The sequence below is a fragment of the Mirounga angustirostris genome, unplaced genomic scaffold (genome assembly GCF_029215605.1).
Source record: "Mirounga angustirostris isolate CCGP_5_RB_7025 unplaced genomic scaffold, mMirAng1.0.hap1 SCAF_12, whole genome shotgun sequence".
NCBI lineage: Eukaryota > Metazoa > Chordata > Mammalia > Carnivora > Phocidae > Mirounga > Mirounga angustirostris.
In genome coordinates, this window is record NW_026991720.1 from 61,411,192 (window position 1) to 61,437,184 (window position 25,993).

General features: G+C 37.3%; 1 protein-coding gene across 2 annotated transcripts in view; it reads right to left on the reverse strand.

Annotated features, from left to right (window-relative positions):
• Positions 1 to 25,993, reverse strand: part of SCIN (scinderin) — an 85,913-nt gene that overhangs the window by 51,706 nt on the left and 8,214 nt on the right. For both annotated transcript variants that reach the window (XM_064575201.1, XM_064575200.1), the window contains exons 3-4: positions 22,919 to 23,080; positions 3,784 to 3,933 (exon numbers count right to left, since the gene is read on the reverse strand). In XM_064575201.1, the coding sequence (XP_064431271.1) occupies positions 3,784 to 3,933; positions 22,919 to 23,080 (312 nt within the window). The remainder of the gene's footprint in view (positions 1 to 3,783; positions 3,934 to 22,918; positions 23,081 to 25,993) is intronic.

The window sequence follows — 25,993 nt, forward strand, 5'->3', positions numbered from 1 at the left end:
TTGTCTCCTAATCCTGTCTGGTTAGTGCCCCCCTATTACTCTCCAAAGTGCTTTGGTTTGAAGGATAAATTTATGATCATCCTAGAGATAAGCCATGTTAAAATGGTATGACTATAATAGCATGAACAGATAGCTGAAATACCCAGAAATAAAGATGAATTCTTAAAAAAAAAAAACTCTCAGAAAAAGTACTTTTCACTATTTATAGTGTTGAGGACTTTGACGTGTTAGAAAGACACACTCTGAATATTCTGCATCAAATATGGAGTAATGATAATAGCATCATGGACCTGGTTTAGTTACATGAAGTCCTTGATTTTAAGCTATTAGTTACATCAACTAAGTTATTAGTTAATATTTTAAGCTATTAGTTAGTTACATCAATTTAGTTACAGCAAGTCCTTGATTTTAAGTTATTACTTACCTTCATATAGAGACTTCCAAAGTTTTTGAAGATAAATAACTTTAAAAGAGTCTTATTAAAAATGAATCACTTAAAAGGACAGTTTTAAAAGATATTTTGAGAGAGTTTTAGATTTTTGGAATCCTTCTCTAGCAATATCAATAGTTCCATTAGAGTCTCAGAAAAAGAAATGACATTCCATTGTCTTCAACAAAGAAACCTTTTGTGTGCGTGTAATATTAACCACTTGGGATAATTTCCGAAGGCTATGGGCCCCTTCTAAGAAAAATACTTTCTAAATGCATAAAATAAGATACAAAGTATTATAATGGAAACCTATTATATTGGAATATAGCTATCAAAATGTATTTTCTAAATGTGATAAAGTAATATATGAGCTTCTTCATTTACTCATTATATAATATTATTGAACAGCAGGTCTAATAGCTATCATAATTACCAAGAAGTGATGAACACAAATAATATTTTAAAGTTATCTACAATAACTATAATGTGATCTGAAAAGTCACAGATGCTGCTCATGCTACTGGTTTGTCAAATACATTCACAACTGGAGAAAATTTTAATTAAGAGGTTAGTGAAAATAAAGTAAATTTTTCCCAAACAAGTTCATGACCTCTTTGAATTCTATCATTATGGGTATAATACTAAGCCTAGAAAGTCAAACTAGTTTATTATAGGTGCATAATTAATTCATCAAACAACTATTTAAACAATTATTTAATCAGGCTACAAAACAACATTTGTGAAAACAAAGAGCCCAGCAAATGCTTTTTAAAAGAAAGAAAAATGAAAATTCATTGTGTAAATGAGAGTTGTCAAATATAATACAGTATACATTGAATGCACTGAAAAGAAAGCACGGTAGGTGTTTTCTAGAATGTTTTAAAAAACAAAAAATGAAAATCCCCTAACACATAAACATCACATTTTACATTAAGGATTATGTCCCTTATCCCTATCACTAATATTTTAAAATTGAAGTTATATTTTTACAATTTTTCTCTTCAGGTTTGCATTTTCTTTTTAACTTTCACAGTGTAATGTATTAATTAATGTATTAATTTACTGCTTAACCTTTTTTGCCCTCAAAACTCTAAATGAAATCCAATAAGCAAGCAAACGTATACACGCACAGGTTAGGCCCTCAGCCTGTGGCTTCACTTCCTGGTACAGAGTTCAGACAATTTGGTAAACACAGAAACTGCTTAAAAGGCAAGGTGGGATCACAGATCATTGGAAACTAAAGGGACCATAGAATGGCCACTCTGTCTAACCCTGCACTTTACAAATGAGGAACCAGAGACAACAGAGGTTAAGGGACTTACTTGGGACCCAAGATGACAGAGGAGAAGCTAGTCTGATAGTTAACAGAGCACCCCCTTCACTACTCCACCAGGACGAGTCCTGGGTCCACTCTTAGCAAAGCATAGTTATTGAAACAAGACATACAATCAATTAGAAATATATCTTATTTACAGATTTTTGCTTCCAAATATGAAATCTGCAAGACTTAAACAGTGATTATATCTCTAGGACAGAGGCCTTGAAAGAATATTAAAAGTTCAAGAAATTGTTTTGAATAGTTTTCAAAGTCTAATTTATTAGCGATGTTATTATGACTATTGGAAACTGAGTTAATCCCTAATTTTACTTTGTTTTTTTAAGTTGGCCTTTTTTTCCTGATTATAAAAGGAAAGCACATAAAAAATAAAAAATAATAATAAAAGGAATATACATCTATTATAATACATTTTGAAAATGCAAGGACAAATAAAGAAAAAAATAACAAGGACCCATATCTCAAGAGTCAAAGACAATATTGGTAATATTGTAATATTTCAGCCTATTTCTTCCCAGATATATATGTATATACAAATATATACCTATATTCCTACATATAAACTTATATTAAGATATTATTGTATATAAAATTTTATATCCTGCCTTTTCTCTTAGCATTTGACCATGAACATTTTCCCACTGAATAAAAGTCATTTCTAAAACATCACTAACATGAAAGTCTGTGTTTGGTGGTTATTAAAAAAAATTAAGTTTAAAGACATTATGACAATAAAATTATCCCATATAATTTTTGATCACTGGGCTACTGAGGCTATCACTACATCAAGTAACTCTAATGCATGAAATCACTCTAAATCAAAATTATTAAAAACACGTTTATATGAGAGAGTGTTTAGAAAAACTTGAGTGCAGATAGCGAAAGTCATTGAGGAAAATGTGTACTATCCCAAGAAACGAAAACTCACAGAGACACCACCTGCTACTATTAAATGCAGGAAGATTCAGAATGGTATTATTACAACAGTAAATTTTGACAGGGTTCTGCGAAGTCATGAGGGAATAAACATTGGTACAAACATTTAGGGCCTGATATACCATAGGAGTTCAATAAATATTGTGGAATGAACATACGGGAGTCAAAGTACCAACATGAATCAAGACACCTGAATATGATTACACCCTTGACTCATAATCTTAAAGGAAAATAAAAAATATATATATTGAGGCACTCGCTGCAGTTTTCTTAAAGGGGAAAAACTGGTCACAACTAAATGTCCAAGGCTGCTATCATTGTTAAGTAAATAACAAAGGTATAAAGAGCCATGGAGATAATTTTCAAATTAATTTAACAACTATACTAAAATCGTAAGGGTCTTACCAAGAATTCTTAGTTTAAAATGATTGAAATATTTAAAATATTGGTATATTTGTTCTCATGGAATAAGATTTTATTTCATCCTTTTAATAAAGTAATGAATGCTAAAATTGAAGAATATCATGGCATTAAAGAAATATATATTCAGAATCCCACATGAAAAAACTATTATTTGCCTTCCAAAATATATTCTTATATTCAATGTCAAAGTGTTACCCATCTGTCCGCCTATACAACAGAAGATGAAGTCAGAGTCATACCAGTGGTGAAAGAAAAGAGTCATGACCTTCTATTTTCTCTATATCATGACATAGATAACCTTGATGTTTCCTCTTACTGAATCTTAGCCTAGGCCCAGTATTAGAGAATTTGTTAAAACTAACAGACACAGGGCGCCTGGGTGGCTCAGTTGGTTAAGCTACTGCCTTCGGCTCAGGTCATGATCCTGGAGTCCCGGGATCGAGTCCCACATCAGGCTCCCTGCTCAGCAGGGAGTCTGCTTCTCTCTCTGACCCTCCTCCCTCTCATGCTCTCTGTCTCTCATTCTCTCTTTTGCAAATAAATAAAAAAAAAATTAAAAAAACAAAAAACAAAAAACTAACAGACACACACACACACACATACACACACACCCCACTTACAGTGATCAACCTTTAAAAAACAACACAAGTCACAATACCTTTCTGAGCTCTGATGGCTCACTTCCTTCTTCCACCACAATTAGTTGAGATCTTCCTTTTCTTTCGTTGTCCCGAATGCCAATGGCAACCTGGCTTGCCTTCAGACGCTCATATTTGTTGCACGAGGAACCACACCATTGGTAAATTTCCTAAAAGAAAAGGACAGATCTTTTGACCCTGAAATACATGGAGGACAATTAGCCCTGTTGTAATACTCACTGTTAGTATTAGGAAAAAACAAAAAGATATTTAAAAAAAAAAAGAAAGTTATCTATTGTTGAGGTATATATAATTTTACGTACTTATACCTCATTCTGTATCCTGTTGTTTTCAGTTAGCATTATAAAGTAAACATTTTTTAAACATGGAAAATATAAGTATGTATCTCACCATTCTTTGGGTATATCCACTAATTACAATTTACGAAAGTAAACTTGTATGTTACCTAAATTTAAAATAATAATTTTACCATATTTCAGAAAGGTAATAAAGAATCTGTTACAGTAACGTGCTCTTGATGATTATAAAAATTGATCTAATGCTTTTGTAAAGCAATTTAATGAATCTTATCAAAAGCCATAAAAAGAATTAAGACATATGACCCAGTAATAATACTATCTGGAATTCATTTTAATAAATTATTCATAAAGATTAGGAAGAAACCATATGTACAAGGGTTTTTATTGCTATATAATTATATTAGTGAGGCATTGGGAAGACATTAAATGTTCTATAATAGGATAATAGTATATATATTTATGATACAGAGAAAAAACAGATACTTAATAGCAAAGTTGTATTTTAACATAGAGATTTATAAAAATAAAAATAGAATGACAGTTCGATATATTCTAAAATCAGTAGATTATATTAGCTGCCATTTAGATTAAAATATTATATATTTTAGACTTGGGTACAGTGTTCAGAAGATATAGATAAAATTTAAACTAATAATAAAATATCATTTTCTCCATTAAATGTGGTTTTAATGAAAGAAAGAAAAATTTAATGGTGCCTAGTCTTGGTGGGGGAGTAGGAATGGGCATTATCACAGTCTATTTGGGTTGTATAAACTGATACACAGTCCTTTTCTGAGGGAAGTTTGGTATCGTATCAAAAAATTACATGTGCTTTTAGGATCAGGAAATTCAATTTCTAGGACTCTATGCTACGGAGGTATTCAAACATGGTTTACAAAAACAAAGAAACAAAACAAAACCCCCACAAATGTCCATCAGTAGGGTGATGGCTGTGTAAATGTTGTTATATGGAGACTGCAGACTGTTCTTTAATGCCTAAAACCTGAGAAAAGTGTTTAAATGCCGACACAGAAAATCATTCAAGGTATACCATCAAGAATAAAATAAAGCCACGAATAGTATAGTTCCATTTAAGTGGAAGCAGAAACATAAGCTCTGTTTCTGTGTTTGCAAAGAAAGATTTTTAAAGATATACAGTTTTAACAGGTGGAGAGAGGCATGTATATGTAGAAAGAGAGCCTTCAATTTTTATCTAATAGCTTTTTTCTTTTTTTTTTTTTAATGTCACATATATTAGGTGCCTATGATGAGCTAGATGTTGGGAATAGAGAGAAGAATAAGAGAAAGCTAGCAAGGAGAGATTGACATGTAGACAACCAATGCTAATAATGTATTTGCACTACACTTGCTTTCAAAACAAGTTCCACACAAACTGTGTGCAGTCCGTCTTGGAGAGGTGGTTAGCGCAGTGGTTAAGTGTGAAGGAGACAGACCCAGGCTGCAACTTACCAGCTATAGGACCTTGTGTCTGCAATGTTTAAAAGAGCACATCAATTAATAACAGCAAAATAAAAGAGCACCCAGGCATCCACAGACAGAATGGCTCTTTTCTCTGATGATAAAACATTTCCAGCCCAGAGTCATTTCTTTATTCACAAATAGTTTACCGATTGCCTAAAATGGGCTCTCTTCCAGGCCCTGGGGGCCCAAATTTGAATCACACAGGCCTGGGGGAGATTCTCTGACCCCTCACCCCACTCCCAGGTTCCTTATGCACTTATTCCATATTCCTCTTTTTTTTTTTTTTTTTTTTTTTTTTTTAATTTTTTTATTCTTATGTTAATCCCCTTACATTACAACATTAGTTTTAGATGAAGTGTTCCATGATTCATTGTTTGTGCATAACACCCAGTGCTCCATGCAGAATGTGCCCTCCTAAATACCCACCACCAGGCTAACCCATCCTCCCACCCCCCTCCCCTCTAGAACCCTGTTTGTTTTTCAGAGTCCATCGTCTCTCATGGTTCGTCTACCCCTCCGACTTCCCCCGCTTCATTCCTCCCCTCCCGCTACCTTCTTCTTCTTCTTCTTTTTTTTTTTCTTAACATATATTGCATTATTTGTTTCAGAGGCACAGATCTGAGATTCAACAGTCCTGCACAATTCACAGCGCTTACCAGAGCACATACACTCCCCAGTGTCTATCACCCAGTCCCCCCATCCCTCCCACCCCACCCCCCACTCCAACAACACTCAGTTTGCTTCCTGCGATTAAGAATTCCTCATATCAGTGAGATCATATGATACATGTCTTTCTCTGTTTGACTTATTTCACTCAACATAATACCCTCCAGTTCCATCCACGTCGTTGCAAATGGCAAGATCTCATTCCTTTTGATGGCTGCATAATATTCCATTGAATATATATACCACATCTTCTTTATCCATTCATCTGTCGATGGACATCTTGGCTCTTTCCACAGTTTGGCTATTGTGGACATTGCTGCTATAAACATCGGGGTGCACGTAGCCCTTCGGATCCCTACTTTTGTATCTTTGGGGTAAATACCCAGTAGTGCAATTGCTGGATCATATGGTAGCTCTATTTTCAACTTTTTGAGGAACCTCCATACAGTTTTCCAGAGTGGCTGCACCAGCTTGCATTCCCACCAACAGTGGAGGAGGGTTCCCCTTTCTCCGCATCCCCGCCAACATCTGTCGTTTCCTGACTTGTTAATTTTAGCCATTCTGACTGGTGTGAGGTGATATCTCATTGAGGTTTTGATTTGGATTTCCCTGATGCCGAGCGATATTGAGCACTTTTTCATGTGTCTGTTGGCCATTTGGATGTCTTCTTTGGAAAAATGTCTGTTCATGTCTTCTGCCCATTTCTTAATTGGATTCTTTGTTCTTTGGGTGTTGAGTTTGATGAGTTCTTTATAGATTTTGGATACTAGCCCTTTATCTGATATGTCATTTGCAAATATCTTCTCCCATTCTGTCGGTTGTCTTTTGGTTTTCTTAACTGTTTCCTTTGCTTTGCAAAAGCTTCTTATCTTGATGAAGTCCCAATAGTTCATTTTTGCCCTTGCTTCCCTTGCCTTTGGCGATGTTTCTAGGAAGAAGTTGCTTCGGCTGAGGTCAAAGAGGTTGTTGCCTGTGTTCTCCTTTAGGATTTTGATGGACTCCTGTCTCACATTGAGGTCTTTCAACCATTTGGAGTCTATTTTTGTGTGTGGTGTAAGGAAGTGGTCCAGTTTCATTCTTCTGCATGTGTCTATCCAATTTTCCCAACACCATTTGTTGAAGAGACTGTCTTTGTTCCATTGGACATTCTTTCCTGCTTTGTCGAAGATTAGTTGACCATAGAGTTGAGGGTCCATTTCTGGGCTCTCTATTCTGTTCCATTGATCGATGTGTCTGTTTTTGTGCCAGTACCATGCTGTCTTGATGATGACAGCTTTGTAATAGAGCTTGAAGTCCGGAATTGTGATGCCACCGGCTTTGCTTTTCTTTTTCAATATTCCTCTGGCTATGCGGGGTCTTTTCTGGTTCCATACAAATTTTAGGATTATTTGTTCCATTTCTTTGAAAAAAGTGGGTGGTATTTTGATGGGGATTGCATTGAATGTGTAGATTGCTCTAGGTAGCATTGACATCTTCACAATATTTGTTCTTCCAATCCATGAGCATGGAACGTTTTTCCATTTCTTTGTGTCTTCCTCAATTTCTTTCATGAGTATTTTATAGTTTTCTGAGTACAGATCCTTTGTCTCTTTGGTTAGATTTATTCCTAGGTATCTTATGGTTTTGGGTGCAATTGTAAATGGGATCGACTCCTTAATTTCTCTTTCTTCTGTCTTGTTGTTGGTGTATAGGAATGCCACTGACTTCTGTGCATTGATTTTATATCCTGCCACTTTACTGAATTCCTGTATGAGTTCTAGCAGTTTTGGGGTGGAGTCTTTTGGGTTTTCCACATAAAGTATCATATCATCTGCAAAGAGTGAGAGTTTGACTTCTTCTTTGCCAATTTGGATGCCTTTGATTTCTTTTTGTTGTCTGATTGCTGTGGCTAGGACTTCCAATACTATGTTGAATAGCAGTGGTGATAGTGGACATCCCTGCCGCGTTCCTGACCTTAGGGGGAAAGCTCTCAGTTTTTCCCCATTGAGAATAATATTTGCTGTAGGTTTTTCATAGATGGCTTTTATGATATTGAGGTATGTACCCTCTATCCCTATACTCTGAAGAGTTTTGATCAAGAAAGGATGCTGTACTTTGTCAAAAGCTTTTTCGGCATCTATCGAGAGGATCATATGATTCTTGTTCTTTCCTTTGTTAATGTACTGTATCACATTGATTGATTTGCGGATGTTGAACCAACCTTGCAGCCCAGGGATAAATCCCACTTGGTCATGGTGAATAATCCTTTTAATGTACTGTTGGATCCTATTGGCTAGTATTTTGGTGAGAATTTTTGCATCCATGTTCATCAGGGATATTGGTCTGTAATTCTCCTTTTTGATGGGGTCTTTGTCTGGTTTGGGGATCAAGGTAATGCTGGCCTCATAAAATGAGTTTGGAAGTTTTCCTTCCGTTTCAATTTTTTGGAACAGTTTCAGAAGAATAGGTATTAATTCTTCTTGAAATGTTTGGTAGAATTCCCCTGGGAAGCCATCTGGCCCTGGGCTTTTGTTTTTTGGGAGATTTTTGATGACTGCTTCAATTTCCTTAGTGGTTATAGGTCTGTTCAGGTTTTCTATTTCATCCTGGTTCAGTTTTGGTAGTTGATACATCTCTAGGAATGCATCCATCTCTTCCAGGTTATCTAATTTGCTGGCATAGAGTTGCTCATAATATGTTCTTATAATTGTTTGTATTTCTTTGGTGTTGGTTGTGATCTCTCCTCTTTCATTCATGATTTTGTTGATTTGGGTCATTTCTCTTCTCTTTTTGATAAGTCTGGCCAGGGGTTTATCAATCTTGTTAATTCTTTCAAAGAACCAGCTCCTAGTTTCGTTGATCTGTTCTACTGTTCTTTTAGTTTCTATTTCATTGATTTCTGCTCTGATCTTTATGATTTCTCTTCTCCTGCTGGGTTTAGGCTTTATTTGCTGTTCTTTCTCCAGCTCCTTTAGGTGTAGGGTTAGGTTGTGTACTTGAGACCTTTCTTGTTTCTTGAGAAAGGCTTGTATTGCTATATACTTTCCTCTTAGGACTGCCTTTGCTGCATCCCAAAGATTTTGAACAGTTGTGTTTTCATTTTCATTAGTTTCCATGTATTTTTTTAATTCTTCTTTAATTTCCTGGTTGACCCATTCATTCTTCAGTAGGATGCTCTTTAGCCTCCATGTATTTGAGTTCTTTCCGACTTTCCTCTTGGGATTGAGTTCTAGTTTCAAAGCATTGTGGTCTGAAAATAGGCAGGGAATGATCCCAATCTTTTGGTACCGGTTGAGACCTGATTTATGACCTAGGATGTGGTCGATTCTGGAGAATGTTCCATGGGCAGTAGAGAAGAATGTGTATTCCGTTGCTTTGGGGTGGAATGTTCTGAATATGTCTGTGAAGTCCATTTGGTCCAGTGTGTCATTTAAAGTCTTTATTTCCTTGTTGATCTTTTGCTTAGATGATCTGTCCATTTCAGTGAGGGGGATGTTAAAGTCCCCCACTATTATTGTATTGTTGTTGATGTGTTTCTTTGCTTTTGTTATTAATTGCCTTATATAATTGGCTGCTCCCATGTTAGGGGCATAGATATTTACAATTGTTAGATCTTCTTGTTGGATAGATCCTTTAAGTATGATATAGTGTCCTTCCTCATCTCTTATTACAGTCTTTGGTTTAAAATCTAATTTGTCTGATATAAGGATTGCCACCCCAGCTTTCTTTTGGTGTCCATTAGCATGGTAAATGGTTTTCCACCCCCTCACTTTCAATCTGGGGGTGTCTTTGGGTCTAAAATGAGTCTCTTGCAGACAGCATATCGATGGATCTTGTTTTTTAATCCAGTCTGTTAGCCTGTGTCTTTTGATTGGGGCATTTAGCCCATTTACATTCAAGGTAACTATTGAAAGATAGGAATTTAGTGCCATTATATTGCCTGTAAGGTGACTGTTACCATATATTGTCTGTGTTCCTTTCTGGTCTATGTTGCTTTTAGGGTCTCTCTTTGCTTAGAGGACCCCTTTCAAGATTTCCTGTAGGGCTGGTTTTGTGTTTGCAAATTCCTTTAGTTTTTTTTTGTCCTGGAAACTTTTTATCTCTCCTTCAATTTTCAATGACAGCCTAGCTGGATAGAGTATTCTTGGCTGCATATTTTTCTCATTTAGTGCTCTGAATATATCCTGCCAGTCCTTTCTGGCCTGCCAGGTCTCTGTGGATAGGTCTGTTGCCAATCTAATGTTTCTACCATTGTAGGTTACATATCTCTTCTCCCGAGCTGCTTTCAGGATTTTCTCTTTGTCTGTGAGACTTGTAAGTTTTACTATTAGATGTCGGGGAGTTGACCTATTTTTATTGATTTTGAGAGGGGTTCTCTGTGCTTCCTGGATTTTCATGCCTGTTTCTTTCCCCAAATTAGGGAAGTTCTCTGCTATAATTTGCTCCATTATACCTTCTGCCCCCCTCTCTCTTTCTTCTTCTTCTGGGATCCCAATTATTCTAATGTTGTTTCGTCTTATGGTATCACTTATCTCTCGAATTCTGCCCTCATGATCCAGTAGTTGTTTATCTCTCTTTTTCTCAGCTTCTTTATTTTCCAGCATTTCATCTTCTATATTACTGATTCTCTCTTCTGCCTCATTTATTCTAGCAGTTAGTGCCCCCATTTTTGATTGCACCTCATTAATAGCCTTTTTGATTTCTACTTGGTTGGATTTTAGCTCTTTTACTTCTCCAGAAAGAGTTTCTCTAATAACTTCCATATTTTTTTCAAGCCCAGCTAGTATCTTTAAAGTGATGATTCTGAACTCTAGATCTGACATCGTACTAATGTCCGTATTGAGTAGGTCCCTGGCAGTCGGTACTGCCTCTTGTTCTTTTTGTTGAGGTGATTTTTTCCGTCTCGTCATTTTGTGCAGAGGAGAATAGATTAATGAGAGAACAAAATGCTAGCAGAGTAACCACGTCCCCAGAAAATATACTCTAAACAAATCAGAAAAGACCTGAAGCAGTGGGATAAGAAGGGGAAAGAGAGAAAAAAAAAAAAAAAAGAAAAAAAAAGAAAAAGATAAAGATAAAAACAACAACAAACAAAACAAAAGAACAACAACAAAAGAAAAACCAGAATGTGATCAAATATGATCTATATGGTATATAGATCAGTGCCACACACTAGATTTGGGGTGTGTTTTGGTCTTTTAGAAGAAAGTGTCTCCCAAAATTTTAAAGAAAGAAAAACTTATATATGTACAAAAATAAGGGTTGATATGATGAAGGGATGGAAAATGACTGTAAAAATGGAAATTATAAAAAATTTTATAAAAGGAATTGATAAGAAGTTGTTTGAAAAAAGAAAGAGGATTTAAAAAAAGAAAAAAGTTCCATATTCCTCTTTGAGAATAAAATACACATTTTAGCAATTCGAGTCTTTATAAGAAGTAAAATAAAAAAAGAGTATGCCTTGCAACTCTTCTCACTCTAGAATCTATCAAGGGGCATTTCTTTTCCGTTTTTAAAAGAATGGTACACTGCTGTTGTTTCTCATTTCTTTTCTACATCTGGGCATCTGAATATGAGACTCACATTTGGAATCAATTGAATACTATGCCCAGGTCAGCAATTACAAAGAGTGAAAACAAATGGTCCCCAACGATTAGTCAATGCCTATCACCGTGCATTAGGATCAGGTGGTGGCATAGGAAGGTGATTTTTAAAAATACAGAAAACTGAGCACTACCCTTAGGGACTCTCAGGTATGTTCTGGGCAGCCCTGTTTTTTGAACACTCCCCAGATGATTCTAGCATTCAACTGAGAATCCCTGCTGGTGGTCTTGAGCACAGTGCAACTGGCAGGCATTTGCAGAGAATCTGCAACATCTAATTACCCAGTGCAGCAAAACACGCTACTCTGCTAAATACACGTGGGCTCTCGGCTCTGATTTCTTCCCTATCTTATTCCATGAGATTTTGCCACTGATTCTTTTCTCAGTGGGTCTGAGAAAGCAAACTTCTAATATTTACATTACAGCGAAATATAGGAAGCAGATCAGAAGATTAGATCTCTAGATTTCTCACTTGTTAGTAACTTTCACTACTGACTTTCTCTGCATTTATATAATTGTCCAACAGATGTTTATGTTCTCCATATAAGTGACCTTTCATCGACTTCAAAGAGATTATATAAAATCACACTAAATTTTATTAGCTTCTGTAGTACATTATGGAAGCTTGGTAAAATGTGTTTAGAAGAGAAATGTAGATAATAATTTGACTAACATAATTATTTAATGTAGAATTTTACAGTATTCCATGGATCCCCAAATATTTTCTATGACATTATCTTGGGTTGGGAGTTTTTATGTGCAGTATCAACTCACAGGTAAATTCAGTTGTAGAAAATATTCTTCACCATTACTGAAAGACCTCAGTTTATACTTTTAAAATAGCAAAAAGAACAAAGCTGGAGGTATCACAATCCATGATTTCAAGATTTACTACAAAGCTACAGTAATCAAAATAGCATGGTGCAGGTGCAAAAATAGACACGTAGAACAGAACAGAGAGCCCAGAAATAAACCCATGCTTACACAGTCTATTAGTCTATGACAAAAGGGCAAGAATATGCATTGGGGAAAAGACAGTCTCTTCAACGTGTTGGGAAAACTGGACAGCTGCATGCAAAAGAGTAAAACTGGACTACTTTCTTATGCCATACACAAAACTGCACTCAAAATAGATCAAAGACCTATATGTAAGACCTGAAACCATTATATTCCTAAAGGAAATCACAGGCGGTAATCTCTTGGACATCAGCCTTAGCAACATTTTTCTGGATATGTCTCTTCAGGCAAGGGGAAAAAAAAGCAAAAATGAACAATTGGGACTACATCAAACTAAAAAGCTTCTGCACAGCAAAGGAAACTATCAACAAAATGAAAAGGCAAATATCATAAGATTTCACTTAAATGTGGAATCTAAAAAATAAAACACACAAAACCCAGAAATATTATCATAAATACAGAGAACAAATTAGTGGTTGCCAGAAGGGAGAGGGATGGGTGAAATAGGTGAAGGGAATTCAGAGGTACAAACTTCCAGTTATAAATAAATCACAGGAATGAAAAGCACAGCATAGGGAATATAGTCAATAATATTGCAATAACATTGTATGGTGACAGAGGGTAACTACACTTATCGTGGTGAACGCTGTGTAGTGTACAGAGTTGTCAAATCACTATGTTGTACACCTGAAACTAAAATAACATGGTATGTCAACAACACTTCAATAAAAAAATTTTAAAATAGCAAAAAACATATCTAGGAAATGCTCATGAAAACAATAAAACTGTTAAAAGTAAAATTTTCCTTTTTAACTCAAAGATGACCCAATCACTAAAGAAAGTGTTACAGAAAATTTCTTATTGGGCATGAAAATGAATGCTTTGTGTTATGCTTACTCTTTTATTATTTTCACTTAATTCTGTGCTATTTCTATAAAAGTGACATACCATCTTATTTCCTAGACTTAATTTTTAGTGGTGAATTCAGACAAGAAATACAATAAAATATGGACTTTAATTATAAATTGCCAAAAGCCAGAATTGTTTAAGGAGTTCTATTAATTTAAAAAACCCTTTTCTTTCAATGCGACTTAAGTTTTTCTGCAAATATATTTTATTCAATCATGGCAGCAACACAGTTAAAACATGCTTTAGATTTTAAACAGAAAATTTGTTTAGATTTTAAACAGAATTTTAGCAATTCATTAAATTTGAGCAATTTAAATTCTATCATGGATGGATGATGTGGTTAGGACATCTCATTTTAACAAAGCTCTACTGTGCTAAATAAATGTGTATAGTACTATTAATAAGCTGCACTACCAACACTTACTCTATTCAGAGGTAGTTGGGCAAGACCACTTCTCTGCTCTGTGCACAAGGAAACTCTGTGCTCAATTGGCCCCATGCTTGAAAAATGTTCCTATAATTCAACTTACCCTGTTTTTTGGAGGGAGTGAGCTAAAAAAAACCCAAGAATGCTACACAGAGCTAAAAAAAATGCCCAAATTGATGTAACAGGTTCATACTATTATTACAACAAAAAGTTTTCATAATTTATATTGTTTTATTTATAATACTTTGATGAGATTTAGATAAAAATTCTTTTGTAAAGGTGATTTAAGCAGATGAGACACTGAAAATGATAAAGCAAACATGGTTTCAGAGGCAACTATTTACCGTCTAAGATTCTAAAGAATTTAACAATTCAACACTAAGTGTTATACTTCTTTGGGGGAAGGGACATAAAGCCCCCTGTGAATATGAAAGGATCCATTCAATTCAGACTGAAATGCACTTAAATTTTGGCCAAAATCTGTTGATATATATATTGCCCATGAACACCCTGTGCTGGAGTTTGTCAAATTATAATTAACTCTCAATATACAAACTATTAAAGGAAAACAAAACTACTCTGGATAGCTGGAAAAGTAAAGAAGGGAGTAAAGACAAATCTGTTACAGGCAATTTGTTTGGACCACCAATAACAAGAAATAATAGTGAGTGAGTGATATTCATGGAAACAACCGTACTGGGGACAGACTAGAGGTTTCTAAAATTTCCTTTAAACCATGTGGTCAGAGTTAACAAGTAAAAACATCAAAGTGCAGCCAAACCTCATTTGAGGGCAGGAAATAAGAGGAGAAATAAAACAATGCTCAACGATGCCCTTGAAGGGAAGCAAGATTTCAGAAGCTGAGTTTAAAGGAGCACCCAGACCAGCCCATGTGATGTTGACTCATAACATGTGCAAAGAATTCAGCATAGCCTTGTTACTCTTTTGTCCTTTGCTAAGTTATTTATTCTAAATACATCTACAATTTTATAAAAGGAGAAGGGTGGCCAGACCCCTTGCTCTCCCTTGCCTCTACTGGCTTTATTTTTACTGTGCTTACTTTTCCCTTAGATCTAGTTAACAAAATATAAAAGCTCATTCAGATATCCTCTCTGCCTGAGGCTCTAGTCTAAGCATAACTTAAACACCATACTGACTTGTGAGATACCTCCAGGAATCTAACTTTTTCTATTTTTAAACTTTAAACCATGACTTTTTTTTTTAGTTTTGGATGAATGAGTGTTTATTTACATCCTATCTTGTTGTTGTCCAAAGCCAAACCAACTCAATATCATTCAATGACACATACATGTATTTTTAAAAACACCTCTGATTGAGGAAGGGGAGATGAATGGAATGGGTATGCATGGCCACTGAAGGCTCGGTGACCAGAAAGGAAGGGATTGCATGTGAACTAGGGCAGAGCAGTGGCTATGGAAAAGAGAGGAATCAAGGGATAGCTAGAAGGTTAAAGCCTCCAGGATTCATCAACAATGTCCTTTGGATGTAAACTGGAGGACAAGGAGAAGTGGAAATGACTTGGACCCCTTTAGCTTGTCTGCTGGTAGTGATGTCACTTACTGGGACCAGGTGACAGCTTTTGGAGCATTCTTTTCATAGCAATAATGAGAGTTGGTAAAATTATGTTCTCTATACTCTTCAGAGTATTTGGATCAAAGAAGTTTTATAGTCACATTTCATCAAAAATAATTTCTGTCAGCCACATAAGTTGGTGACTTAACTATTTTTTTTTTAAAGATTTTATTTATTTATTTGAGAGAGACAGAATGAGAGAGAGCACATGAGAGGGGTTAGGATCAGAGGGAGAAGCAGACTCCCTGCCGAGCAGGGAGCCCGATGCGGGACTTGATCCTGGGACTCCAGGATCATGACCTGAGCTGAAGGCAGTCGCTTAACCAACTGAGCCACCCAGGCGCCCGTGACTTAACTATTTTTAACTGATCTACTATTCTTTTCAGATACGTAGCCCTGAATTTTCCTGCACCTTTAGACATTTCCCATAGTGAAATGGTTCTCAGTGTTAACTGTATAATAAAATGACCTGGGGTAGGGCCTAAAAAGTACTTACCCCGAAGTCCCATCCCAAAACTTTAAAATCAGAATCTTTAGGGGTCATATCACACATGCATCAATATTTTAAAAACTTCTTCCCAATGATTCTAATGTGAAACTGTGAGAATGAAAACATAAATACTAATACCTTGGGAGTTGTCTTTCCTAGTCCCTCATCTATTCTCTAATTGTAATGTGTCTGTGTCTCCATTCCAGCCCTTCCTAACTTCTACCTCGTCATACTCCCAGCTGTGTATCTGTCTGTGCCTCTCACCATTTGACAGCACCTGGAGGTCAAAGACTATTTGGTTTCCATCTTTATACTCCAGCACCCAGCACATACCAAGTGCACAATAAATACCATTCATCCCTACTTTTGTTGAAGGGTAAATTTTAGAGATTTAACATTAGGTTTATTTTTCCCATTATCTTTTCTTGTTGCCTCAAGGCTTTCTCCTTATAAAACTAGTGGAATGGCTTACTTTCAGATAAGGACGAATTTATCCAGAACAAAGAAGACTTTGCTCAGTTTTTTGTTCTTTTTTTTTTTTTTTTTTTTTTTAAGATTTCATTTATTTGACAGAGAGAGACACAGCGAGAGAGGGAACACAAGCAGAGGAAGTGGGAAAAGGAGAAGCAGACTCCTGGCCGAGCAGGGAGCCCGATCTGGGGCTCAATCCCAGGACCCTAGGACCATGACCCGAGCTGAAGGCAGATGCCCAACGACTGAGCCACCCAGGTGCCCCTAGTTTTTTGTTCTAAAATAAACAGTTTAAGTCATAGCAGAGACAAAATTCCAAAAGCAGAGACAGAATTCCAAAATTCCAATAGGTTTAATTTAAAAGAACCTTGATTTTGTGAGAGTAAAGTTTTCTGAGGGAAGGAGTGAGAATGCAGCAATTTACAGAAAATTGGTTTTACATATCAAGAATCAAGAGTCTTGGCTTTAGGGACTAAAGTGTATTGCAGGAACCACACAGTAGGCAACACTGTGAAATGGTATAAGACTGGTTGGTCAGGTCCAGGAAGAGAAAAGTATGGGGATTACAAGAGAACTAGGAAACTCGATCAGATGCAATGAATCTCTGAGAAGAGCTCAGTACATTCCCCTCCAACACATTTGTCATATATTCATCCATGACCCTGAACATTAGTTAGAAACAACAGTGGGCAGTGTCCATGCAGTTGGACTGAAGGGCACTGGTACATGTGGGTACAGTGTCCCCACAACAGCATGTGGTACGGGAAAAATAAGGCAGAATTCCAGAGGGGCTACTATAATGGCTGACAGAACCAGAAAGGGTGGGCATATCAAAAGACCAAAGTAAGGCCATGGATATTTTCCAGCAAAAGTCTTGGGACAGAGGCCAAAGTTCAAAGCTCAAAGCTCAAGAATTAATGAAACGGCAAAGCCTCAGTGAATGTTAGAGAGGAGTGAGGGCTAAACTATGCAAATCAGACTCACTTCCATTCTCAACCCGGTTCCCCATTCTCAGGCCATAATATCACATACACACATCCCCTATACCTGAAGGATGGAAAAGGGGATGGGTGTGATAAGTTTGATTTGCTTTCATGATAAACAAGGTTCACCTTAATAGGGCAAGATCATTTTATTTTTAACCCTTCTGTGGAAATAGAAGCTTGGCTATGAACACAGGTTGAGCTACAGGTGAAAAAAAGAAAATTATATCTCTATCCACATGACTGCATGAGACTGTATGCTTTGTGTTGGACAGGTGTACATTTGTTGAGTGACTGTAAATTCTGGGTCTTCTAATAAGGACAAAGTGAGTGAGTGAGGTTGATAAATGAATGGACAAGCAATGTGGAAAATGCTCAAGGCAAGTCTGCAAGGTGATAGGAAATATGAGATAAAGGCTTGCCTAATTCTACAGGGGTGCGAGGTGGGACTGGGGAAGGACGGAGGAAGAGACCAAGGAACACATCATAAAAAAAGCAACATTGGAGTTGAATATTTAAAGATGAGATGATATTGGATGCTTTCCAAAGAAAAGTGATAGAGAGCAAGAGTGGATTTTAGGCAAAGGAAACAATGTATACAAAGCAAAAACATGGTGACTTGAGGAAAAGCGTCATGTGCAGGACAATGAGACAGTATCATGGTGATAAAGAGCATGGGAAGGATTCAGGAGACACTCAGGAGGTAGAAGAGAGTAGGCCCAGTGACCAGTTGAACATAAAGCCTCTGGGAGAAGCCATCTGGATGATTTCTAGATTTGGAGTTTGAGGTCTGAATGACGGGTAGCTCCATTCAACATTATAAGGACAATAAGAGGAGAAATCATTTTGGAATGAGAGGGTGAAGTTGACGAGTTCCATTTTTAGACTTGTTGAGTTTGAGGTTCTTGTGATACAAGAAATATCTGGGAGGCAGTCTGAAATGCTGACATAGATCTCCCGTAAGAGTTCTGAGCGAGACTATAAAACTGAGATTTACCAGTGGGTGAGTAGTTGAAGCTTTGGGTGAGGGTAAGTTTGCTCAGGAAGAATGTATAAAAAGACAATGATCAAAAGTGGAATCCTTAAACAAAACAAAACAAACTTGAGGGGGTGGGCAGACCATGCAAAGAAGAATGAGAAAGAATGGCTTGAAAGGGAGGAAAAGCAAGGAGCCAGAGGAGGAGTGAGGCTGAGATAAAAGGGAGTAATCAACAGTGTCAGTTGCAGCACAGGGATGGAGTGGATAATGAACAGTGTCCACTGGATTTAGCAGAAGCCATTGCTGCCGTAGGATGAACAGACTCAAAGAAATGGTGGGAGCAAAAGTCAGGAAACGTGGGTTGCGGACCAACTGGTAAATGAGGAAGCGTAGACTGCTGTTTCAAAGCAGCAGGAGGGAACAATGAGAGAGGGGCAATAGGTTATAAATAGCAAGGCGAGTGGGGCAAACTGACCAAACAAGTTAACAAGGAAACGGAACATGCCCAACAGCACAATTAGTAACTCACCACAGAAATTCCTCCGCCTGTGAAACCCGACTCTCCATTAGTGGCTGGCTCGGACACATATTTCCAAAAACATTAGCTCCAGATCCCAAACTTTGAAATTATAGACTCTTTCCATTATCATTCACATTCTGTAGTTACTGATGGCTTTGTTGCAATATATTTAGATGTGATTTTGTGAGTCATTTCTACAACTACCTCAACCGCCTCATAGCTTTAAAACTGATGATTGATAAATTCACCAACGTTAAAATACACAGTTCAAAAGCACTTCTCCAAAGATTCGATAAATTCCAAATTGCTAAGATCTAGCCATGTTCCATATTATTTTCTGAGAATACACTAAATATAAGATAGCTTATCCAAATCATCCTCTAAAATGTTGATGATTTCTTAAAGTTCAAAGGGATTAAATGGGTAATTTTATAATCTCATGCTTTAGATCGAGGTGGTTACATGGTCATATCAGGAAATATTTTCTGTAGTCTCAAATCCTATAACAGCATATGTTTCAAAGGTATATGGCATATCATATTAATACTAGTGATTGTTCATCAAAAAAGTTGACTTCCCCAAACAAAATCAAAATATAGGATTTAGGTTATGTCCATAACCTTAGTTTTGGCCAGCTGGCTCTAGTTGGATGAGAACTTTGGAGGTCCAACCTACTTTTTTCATACCTGGATAATAAAACAAACTTGAAGAAATTGCACTGGCTTCCTTTTGTACTCTCTAATGCAGAAGGTAATTTTGAAATCATGAACTCATTAAGCTTTTATAGTAGAGAAAGTTTTGGTCCCATGTCCTTCTTTGTCTACCGTGACACACCCCAAAAATAAAGTCTCCAAGGTAATTGCAAGATCTTATCACCATTCAGAGATTGTTGGCAACATACCAACTGGTTAAAGGTTATTACATAAAAAGAGATCATGTGAATAAACGACTAGAGTGTATGAAGTACTGCTTGATTCCTACCAGGGTATCCCTCTGGGGTATAGTATACTTCTACAACATAAGAGATAATCAGCTATCTCTGCAACAAAATCATTCCATATGTCTCTCTAACCAGGCATGAGAGCAGGAGACAACTTGAAAGTCATTAAAGGTAATTAACTCTATAAAATAGATAATTTACTCTTAAACAGATAAATGTCCTTGAATCTCACAATAGCGGCTCTGTCCGTATTACAGGAGCCTGTACTTACTGGTCATACTCCCATGGCAGACATTACCCACAGGAAGACAGAATATGGCACTGGAACCACCATCTGCCTACCACAGCACCCAACCATCTAATCCACTGTGGAAGCGCAATACTTGCTCAACAACAACATGATTTCATTAACAATACTACTTTGAGAAGATTTTAAGCTAGATTAGACATAATTCTGAATTGAGCAGATTCAGAAACTATCACAAGATACTCTGTTATAGAGCCATGCCATCTTATATCCCACCAAGTTAGCTTAGGGTAGTGGAAAGAATGTAAACTAAGAATAGAAAACCGCAGGTCATCCTCAACCTGTATTCATGCAAGTGACTTGCTCCCACCCTCTATGGCTTTTTTTCTCTTGTGAAACCACGATAACAACTGTCATTTCCAGATGTGACTCTGTGTCAGAGGAGAGTGAATCATAGTCAGCTAAGGTTAGAAGCACCATCAGAAATTGGAGTCAAGATGAAAACAATAAATGAGGAAGTTAAGGCTCTGGAGAGGTTAATAACTTGCTCAAGATTAAAGAGCAGGTAGAAAGCTGAACTGGAAGCCATTCATGGTAATTAAAGAGATTATTGAATGTGTGGAGCAATTACATTACACATAAAAAGCTATTTTAAGAAAGAAGTGTGTTCACGTAATGGCAGTGATGAATTACATTATCAACGGAAAGTGTCTCTTCTGTGTAGAAGCCCCAGAGATCATCTAATCGACTTTTATAGATGAGAATCTAAGATTAAAGTCAGCTTGGAGGAAAACTGAGGTCTCTTTTTTCTATGAAAAATACTATCTTCTATGTTAAAACACTTCATAAATTATCAAGGGATAAAGGGCTATAAAAATGTTAGGAGAAGCCGGTTAGGGGAACGGGTTAGCATTTAAAGTTGAAAAGGGCTTTTCCAAGAAATTCACCGTGAGGTTCAGGACAGTGGTACTGCCATTTTCGGTGCAGATGTGTAAGTGTGATACTGAGAACTGTACTTTGGGCGTTATTAACATGATGATCGCAACTCTGCACACAAGCTGGTGTGATCCAAGGTAGCCGAATTACATTAGCAGTAATAAAACTATAGGTGTATCCTAACTGAGAGAAACCCACGAAGTTTATAGCCTGGAGCCATTTTCCAAATGATTTATAACCTTAGCACACTTAATCTCTGTGCTGTTGCTAAGTTAATATTGCCTTAACAGAACCTTGACTGCGGGGCTCCGTTTTCAAAACCCTTAGTGTCCCTTCTCTCTGCACGTGGAATAAACTCTTTTGGCTTTTGTCTGATGCTTTTCCCCAAAATACTGCCCATGGAGAGGCAATAAAATAAAATGCTCAGGTGGGAATCAGACATCCCCAGGGTGGAATCCTGGCTTCACCATTCACTGGCTGTGCACTGGGAAGAAATTCCACAGCCGGTGCAAGCCTCAGGCTAACTGAATCAGCACTGGTCAGAGCAAGTCTCTGTACAATGCTGAGCACAGAAATGTTCCTGACGACGAGCAGGATGCTGATATACATGGTGTAATGAGAAGGATGACCATGAGGAGGAGGAAAAGGGCATCATAAAGGCTCTGGGCTCTCCTGCCTTCTCTGCTTCGCCCATGGGTTTTCAATGGTAGAGAATGCCTTTTATTCCAACTTTATTTCTACCTTACAAATTTTAAAAGACCCAACTTAAATCCCACCATCTAGAGTCTAGCACAAGACTTTGCAATAATACCGATAATAATGATTTGCAGCGCCTGGGTGGCTCAGTCGGTTAAGCTTCTGCCTTCAGCTCAGGTCATGATCCCAGGGTCCTGGGATCGAGCCCCACATCTGGCTCCCTGCTCAGCGGGAGCCTGTTTCTCCCTCTCCCTCTGCCCCTCACCCTCGTTTGTGCTCTCTCCCACTCTCTCTCAAAATAAATAAATAAAATCTTTAAAAAAAATAATTATTAGTAAGTATATGTGAACTCAGAGGGGCCTCTTTTCCTGGAAAAAAACATAAGTCAGATATTGCCCATCCCATTAAGATGATACTTAATATCTACACTCGTGCCTTTTCTCTTAATACCCTAAAATAATTAAAAAGTATGAAATAGTATGGTGTAGTAAATGTGTGATATATATCCCAAAATATCCCCTAAAATCTCCTCAGGCAAGTTGTTTAGACTCATCTTATGTCCATTTGAAATCCTAGAAACTTTGCTTTCTGGAGGAAATTCCATTTGCCCCTCAAATAATGTTTTCCCACACCCAATTAAGGACAAAAATAATTAGCGGAAGCTCCATTCAGACAGAGGGTAAATATATTAAAAACTATTCTATGTGTGTTCTATGGTAGGAAGAACTAAATCATTACTCCATGCTAAACCTATCAAAGAAAATAAAAACTTTGAAGTCTCACTTTGTGTGATTTAAATACTTGCCAATTCATCCTATGATATGATTGCCTCTCACATAAACATGACCTGTTCCCTGTGTGTCGAAAATGTGATTATCCTCCACGGCACGTACATCTGATTTGATCTGAACACAATTTACTCTCCGTTAGACGTCTGCATGTGTTAATAATACTTACAGTGCCAAGGTCAATGATGAAGCAGTCGCCCTTGTTGAAACTGTCCCAGCTAAGGGGAACTTCCGTGGCCCTGACCACTCTCCGACCCTTCACATGCAGGAGCCTCTTAGCGGTCAAGTCATTTGTGAGAACATGATTTAGTCCAGATGCCACACCTCCGGCCTGATCAGTGGGAGGAAGACAGAAAACAAAACAAAAAGAGATGAGGCTTCTAACTAGATATAAAAACACATAAAACCACAGGTGTACGTGCCAAAACTGCCTGTCAGCCCAAGACAAAATAGCCACCTCAGAGCATGTGAAACAGCAAGGACACAGAAGAGAATGCCTTGGCAAATCAACCCATTTTTTTTTCTTTTAAGGCCTTTTGTCCTTCCTGTTTTAATCATTCAACTTAACATTGCAGGTATTTACTAAGAACCTTCAGTGGATAAAACCTGTGACATAAATGAAAAGAAGCAGTAGCTCAGTGCGGGGTCTGCTTGTCCCTCTCCCTCTGCTCCTCTCCCTGTGTGTGCTCTCTCTCTCTCAAATAAATAACAAAATATTTTTAAAAAATTTATTCATAAACATATATAGTAAATATAGTAAATCCAGAGAAAGAAGTTAAGCTGCCTATGTAATCATTAGCACATTCCTGAAATTTCCACTGACTTTATTTTTTTTTTAAAGATTATATATTTATTTATTTGTCAGAGAGAGAGAGAGCACAAGCAGGGGGAGCTGCAGACGGAGAAGCAGGCTTCCCGCTGAGCAAGGAGCCTGAGGTGGGAATCATCCCAGGACCCTGGGATCATGACATGAGCTAATGGCAGACATTTAACCAACTAAGCCACCCAGGTGCCACGAAATTTCCACTGACTTTAAATTACCACCATTTTCCGGGAAAAGACCCTCATGAATAGAAAGGTTTTATTACAATAGGCTAAAAGTTGACTTCAAGACGATTATAACCACAAATTTTATGAACTGTATAATAATTTCTCAGTCCATAATATTATCAAGATTGCCATAAATGAGCAAACTATTATACAATAAAAATAAACACAAGTTTTCATCTATATACTACCGTTCTTGGCCATTTCACTTTTCAAAAAAATAAGTACACTGTGATCTGATAAACAGTGTAAGAACGCTGTGATCTGAAAAAAGTTATAAAATATAAAACAGACTGAGGAGACTTACGTAACATTTAAGCTACTGTCATATGGTGAACCATCAGAGTGATATATCGTCTGTGAACATTTAACAGTGCTTTAAAAATTAATTTTGTCTTAATAAAATTTGATGTGAAAAAGGCACAAAAGAAAAACTGTAAGTTTCATATATGTTGGTATTTGATAGTAAGTATTTCTGGAATAGTGTTTGAATTAACCCTCGAAGCTCCCAGTCTCTTTCTACCTTCACACAGCAGAATGAAAGCAAGGTGGATAATCCTCTAAATCAGTGACACCGTAAACACAGTTTTGCTGGCTGATGGATGTTTGATGGTCACTATTTACAATCATGGCTAAGAGCCGGGTCTTGTTGAGCTTGGGAAAGAGATTTAATATAAAGAAGCAGTGGTAAGGGAGGCCTGGGTGCCTCAGTCGGTTAAGGGTCTGCCTTTGGCTCAGGTCACGGTCCCAGGGTCCTGGGATCGAGTCTCCCAGGTCGGGCTCCCTGCTCAGCGGGGAGTCTGCTTCTCCCTCTGCCTGCCACTTCCACTGCTTGTGTGCTCGTGCTCTCTCTCTCCGACAAATAAATAAATACGATCTTTAAGAAAGGAAAAAAAAAAAAGGAAGTAGTGGTAAATATTACTCCTCTAGAACTCCCCCAGCCTAAAAAACCTCATAAAAAGAAACCTCAGGGAGGGCGCCTGGGTGGCTCAGTTGGTTAAGCGACTGCCTTCGGCTCAGGTCATGATCCTGGAGTCCTGGGATCGAGTCCCGCATCAGGCTCCCTGCTCAGCAGGGAGTCAGCTTCTCCCTCTGACCCTCCCCCTTCTCATGCTCTCTCTATCTCATTCTCTCTCTCAAATAAATAAATAAAATCTTTAAAAAAAAAAAAAAGAAACCTCAGGTGAATTAAATGACCTGACAAGATGGTCTTAATGTTGCCTCTCTGAATCTTTCCCTTACACACGGCAACTAAATATGGCAGCTGCTGGCTTGGTAATGGTAGGCTTGGCCAGACTGTGTCCATTCCAAACAGACACGATACCCTGTTTCACAGAGTAATCTTAAATAAAAAAATTCATCCTGATATTTGAGCCATTTATTTATATTGAGAGCATCATAGTATAGTGATTACTAGCTTAGGCACTGAAGTCAGATGGTCACCCAGTCACATATCCAGTTAGACCTTGCTAAGTTACATAGTTTCTCAAAGCTTTTGTTTACTTATCTTAATAGGGTGACAATGATAGAAACTGCACCTAGGGGGTGTTATTTGGATGAAAGGAGATAATAGACATGAAATGCTTAGCACATTCTTATAAGTATGAAATTAAGTACAACATAATGGTCTTTGCTATTCTGGGATACCTGGGTGGCTTAGTTGGTTAAGCATCTGACTCTTGATTTCAGCTCAGATCATGATCTCAGGGTCATGAGATTGAGCCCCGTGTTAGGCTCGGAGCTCAGCATGGAGTTTGGTTGAGATTCTCTCCCTCTCTCCTTCTGCCTCTGCCCCTTCCCCCGCTTGTATCCTCTCTCTCTCCTTCTCTCTCAAAATAAATAAGATCTTTAAAAAAATAGTCTTTGCTATTCTGGGTGGCAAATTATCCTTGCTTCCAAATTTCTTATCAAGTACTTTGCAACTGCACACATTGTCATCTGCTCAATGTCACTAATGATAAGACAGTGAACTGATTTTTTTGCTGATAAATTTGACCTCCATTAGCAAATACCATCTTTCTAAAAAATGCTGATTTGTGATTTTGATGTAGAAGATAATTACCTTATAACTGTAAAATTGCTTTTTCATGTCCACCTTTAAATATATATCCAGGAGTTTGATTTCAGAGGTCCTGCTAACAGCCAGAAGGATTAATAATATCACAATTTCCTACTGACTGTATATGCACGTTATTAT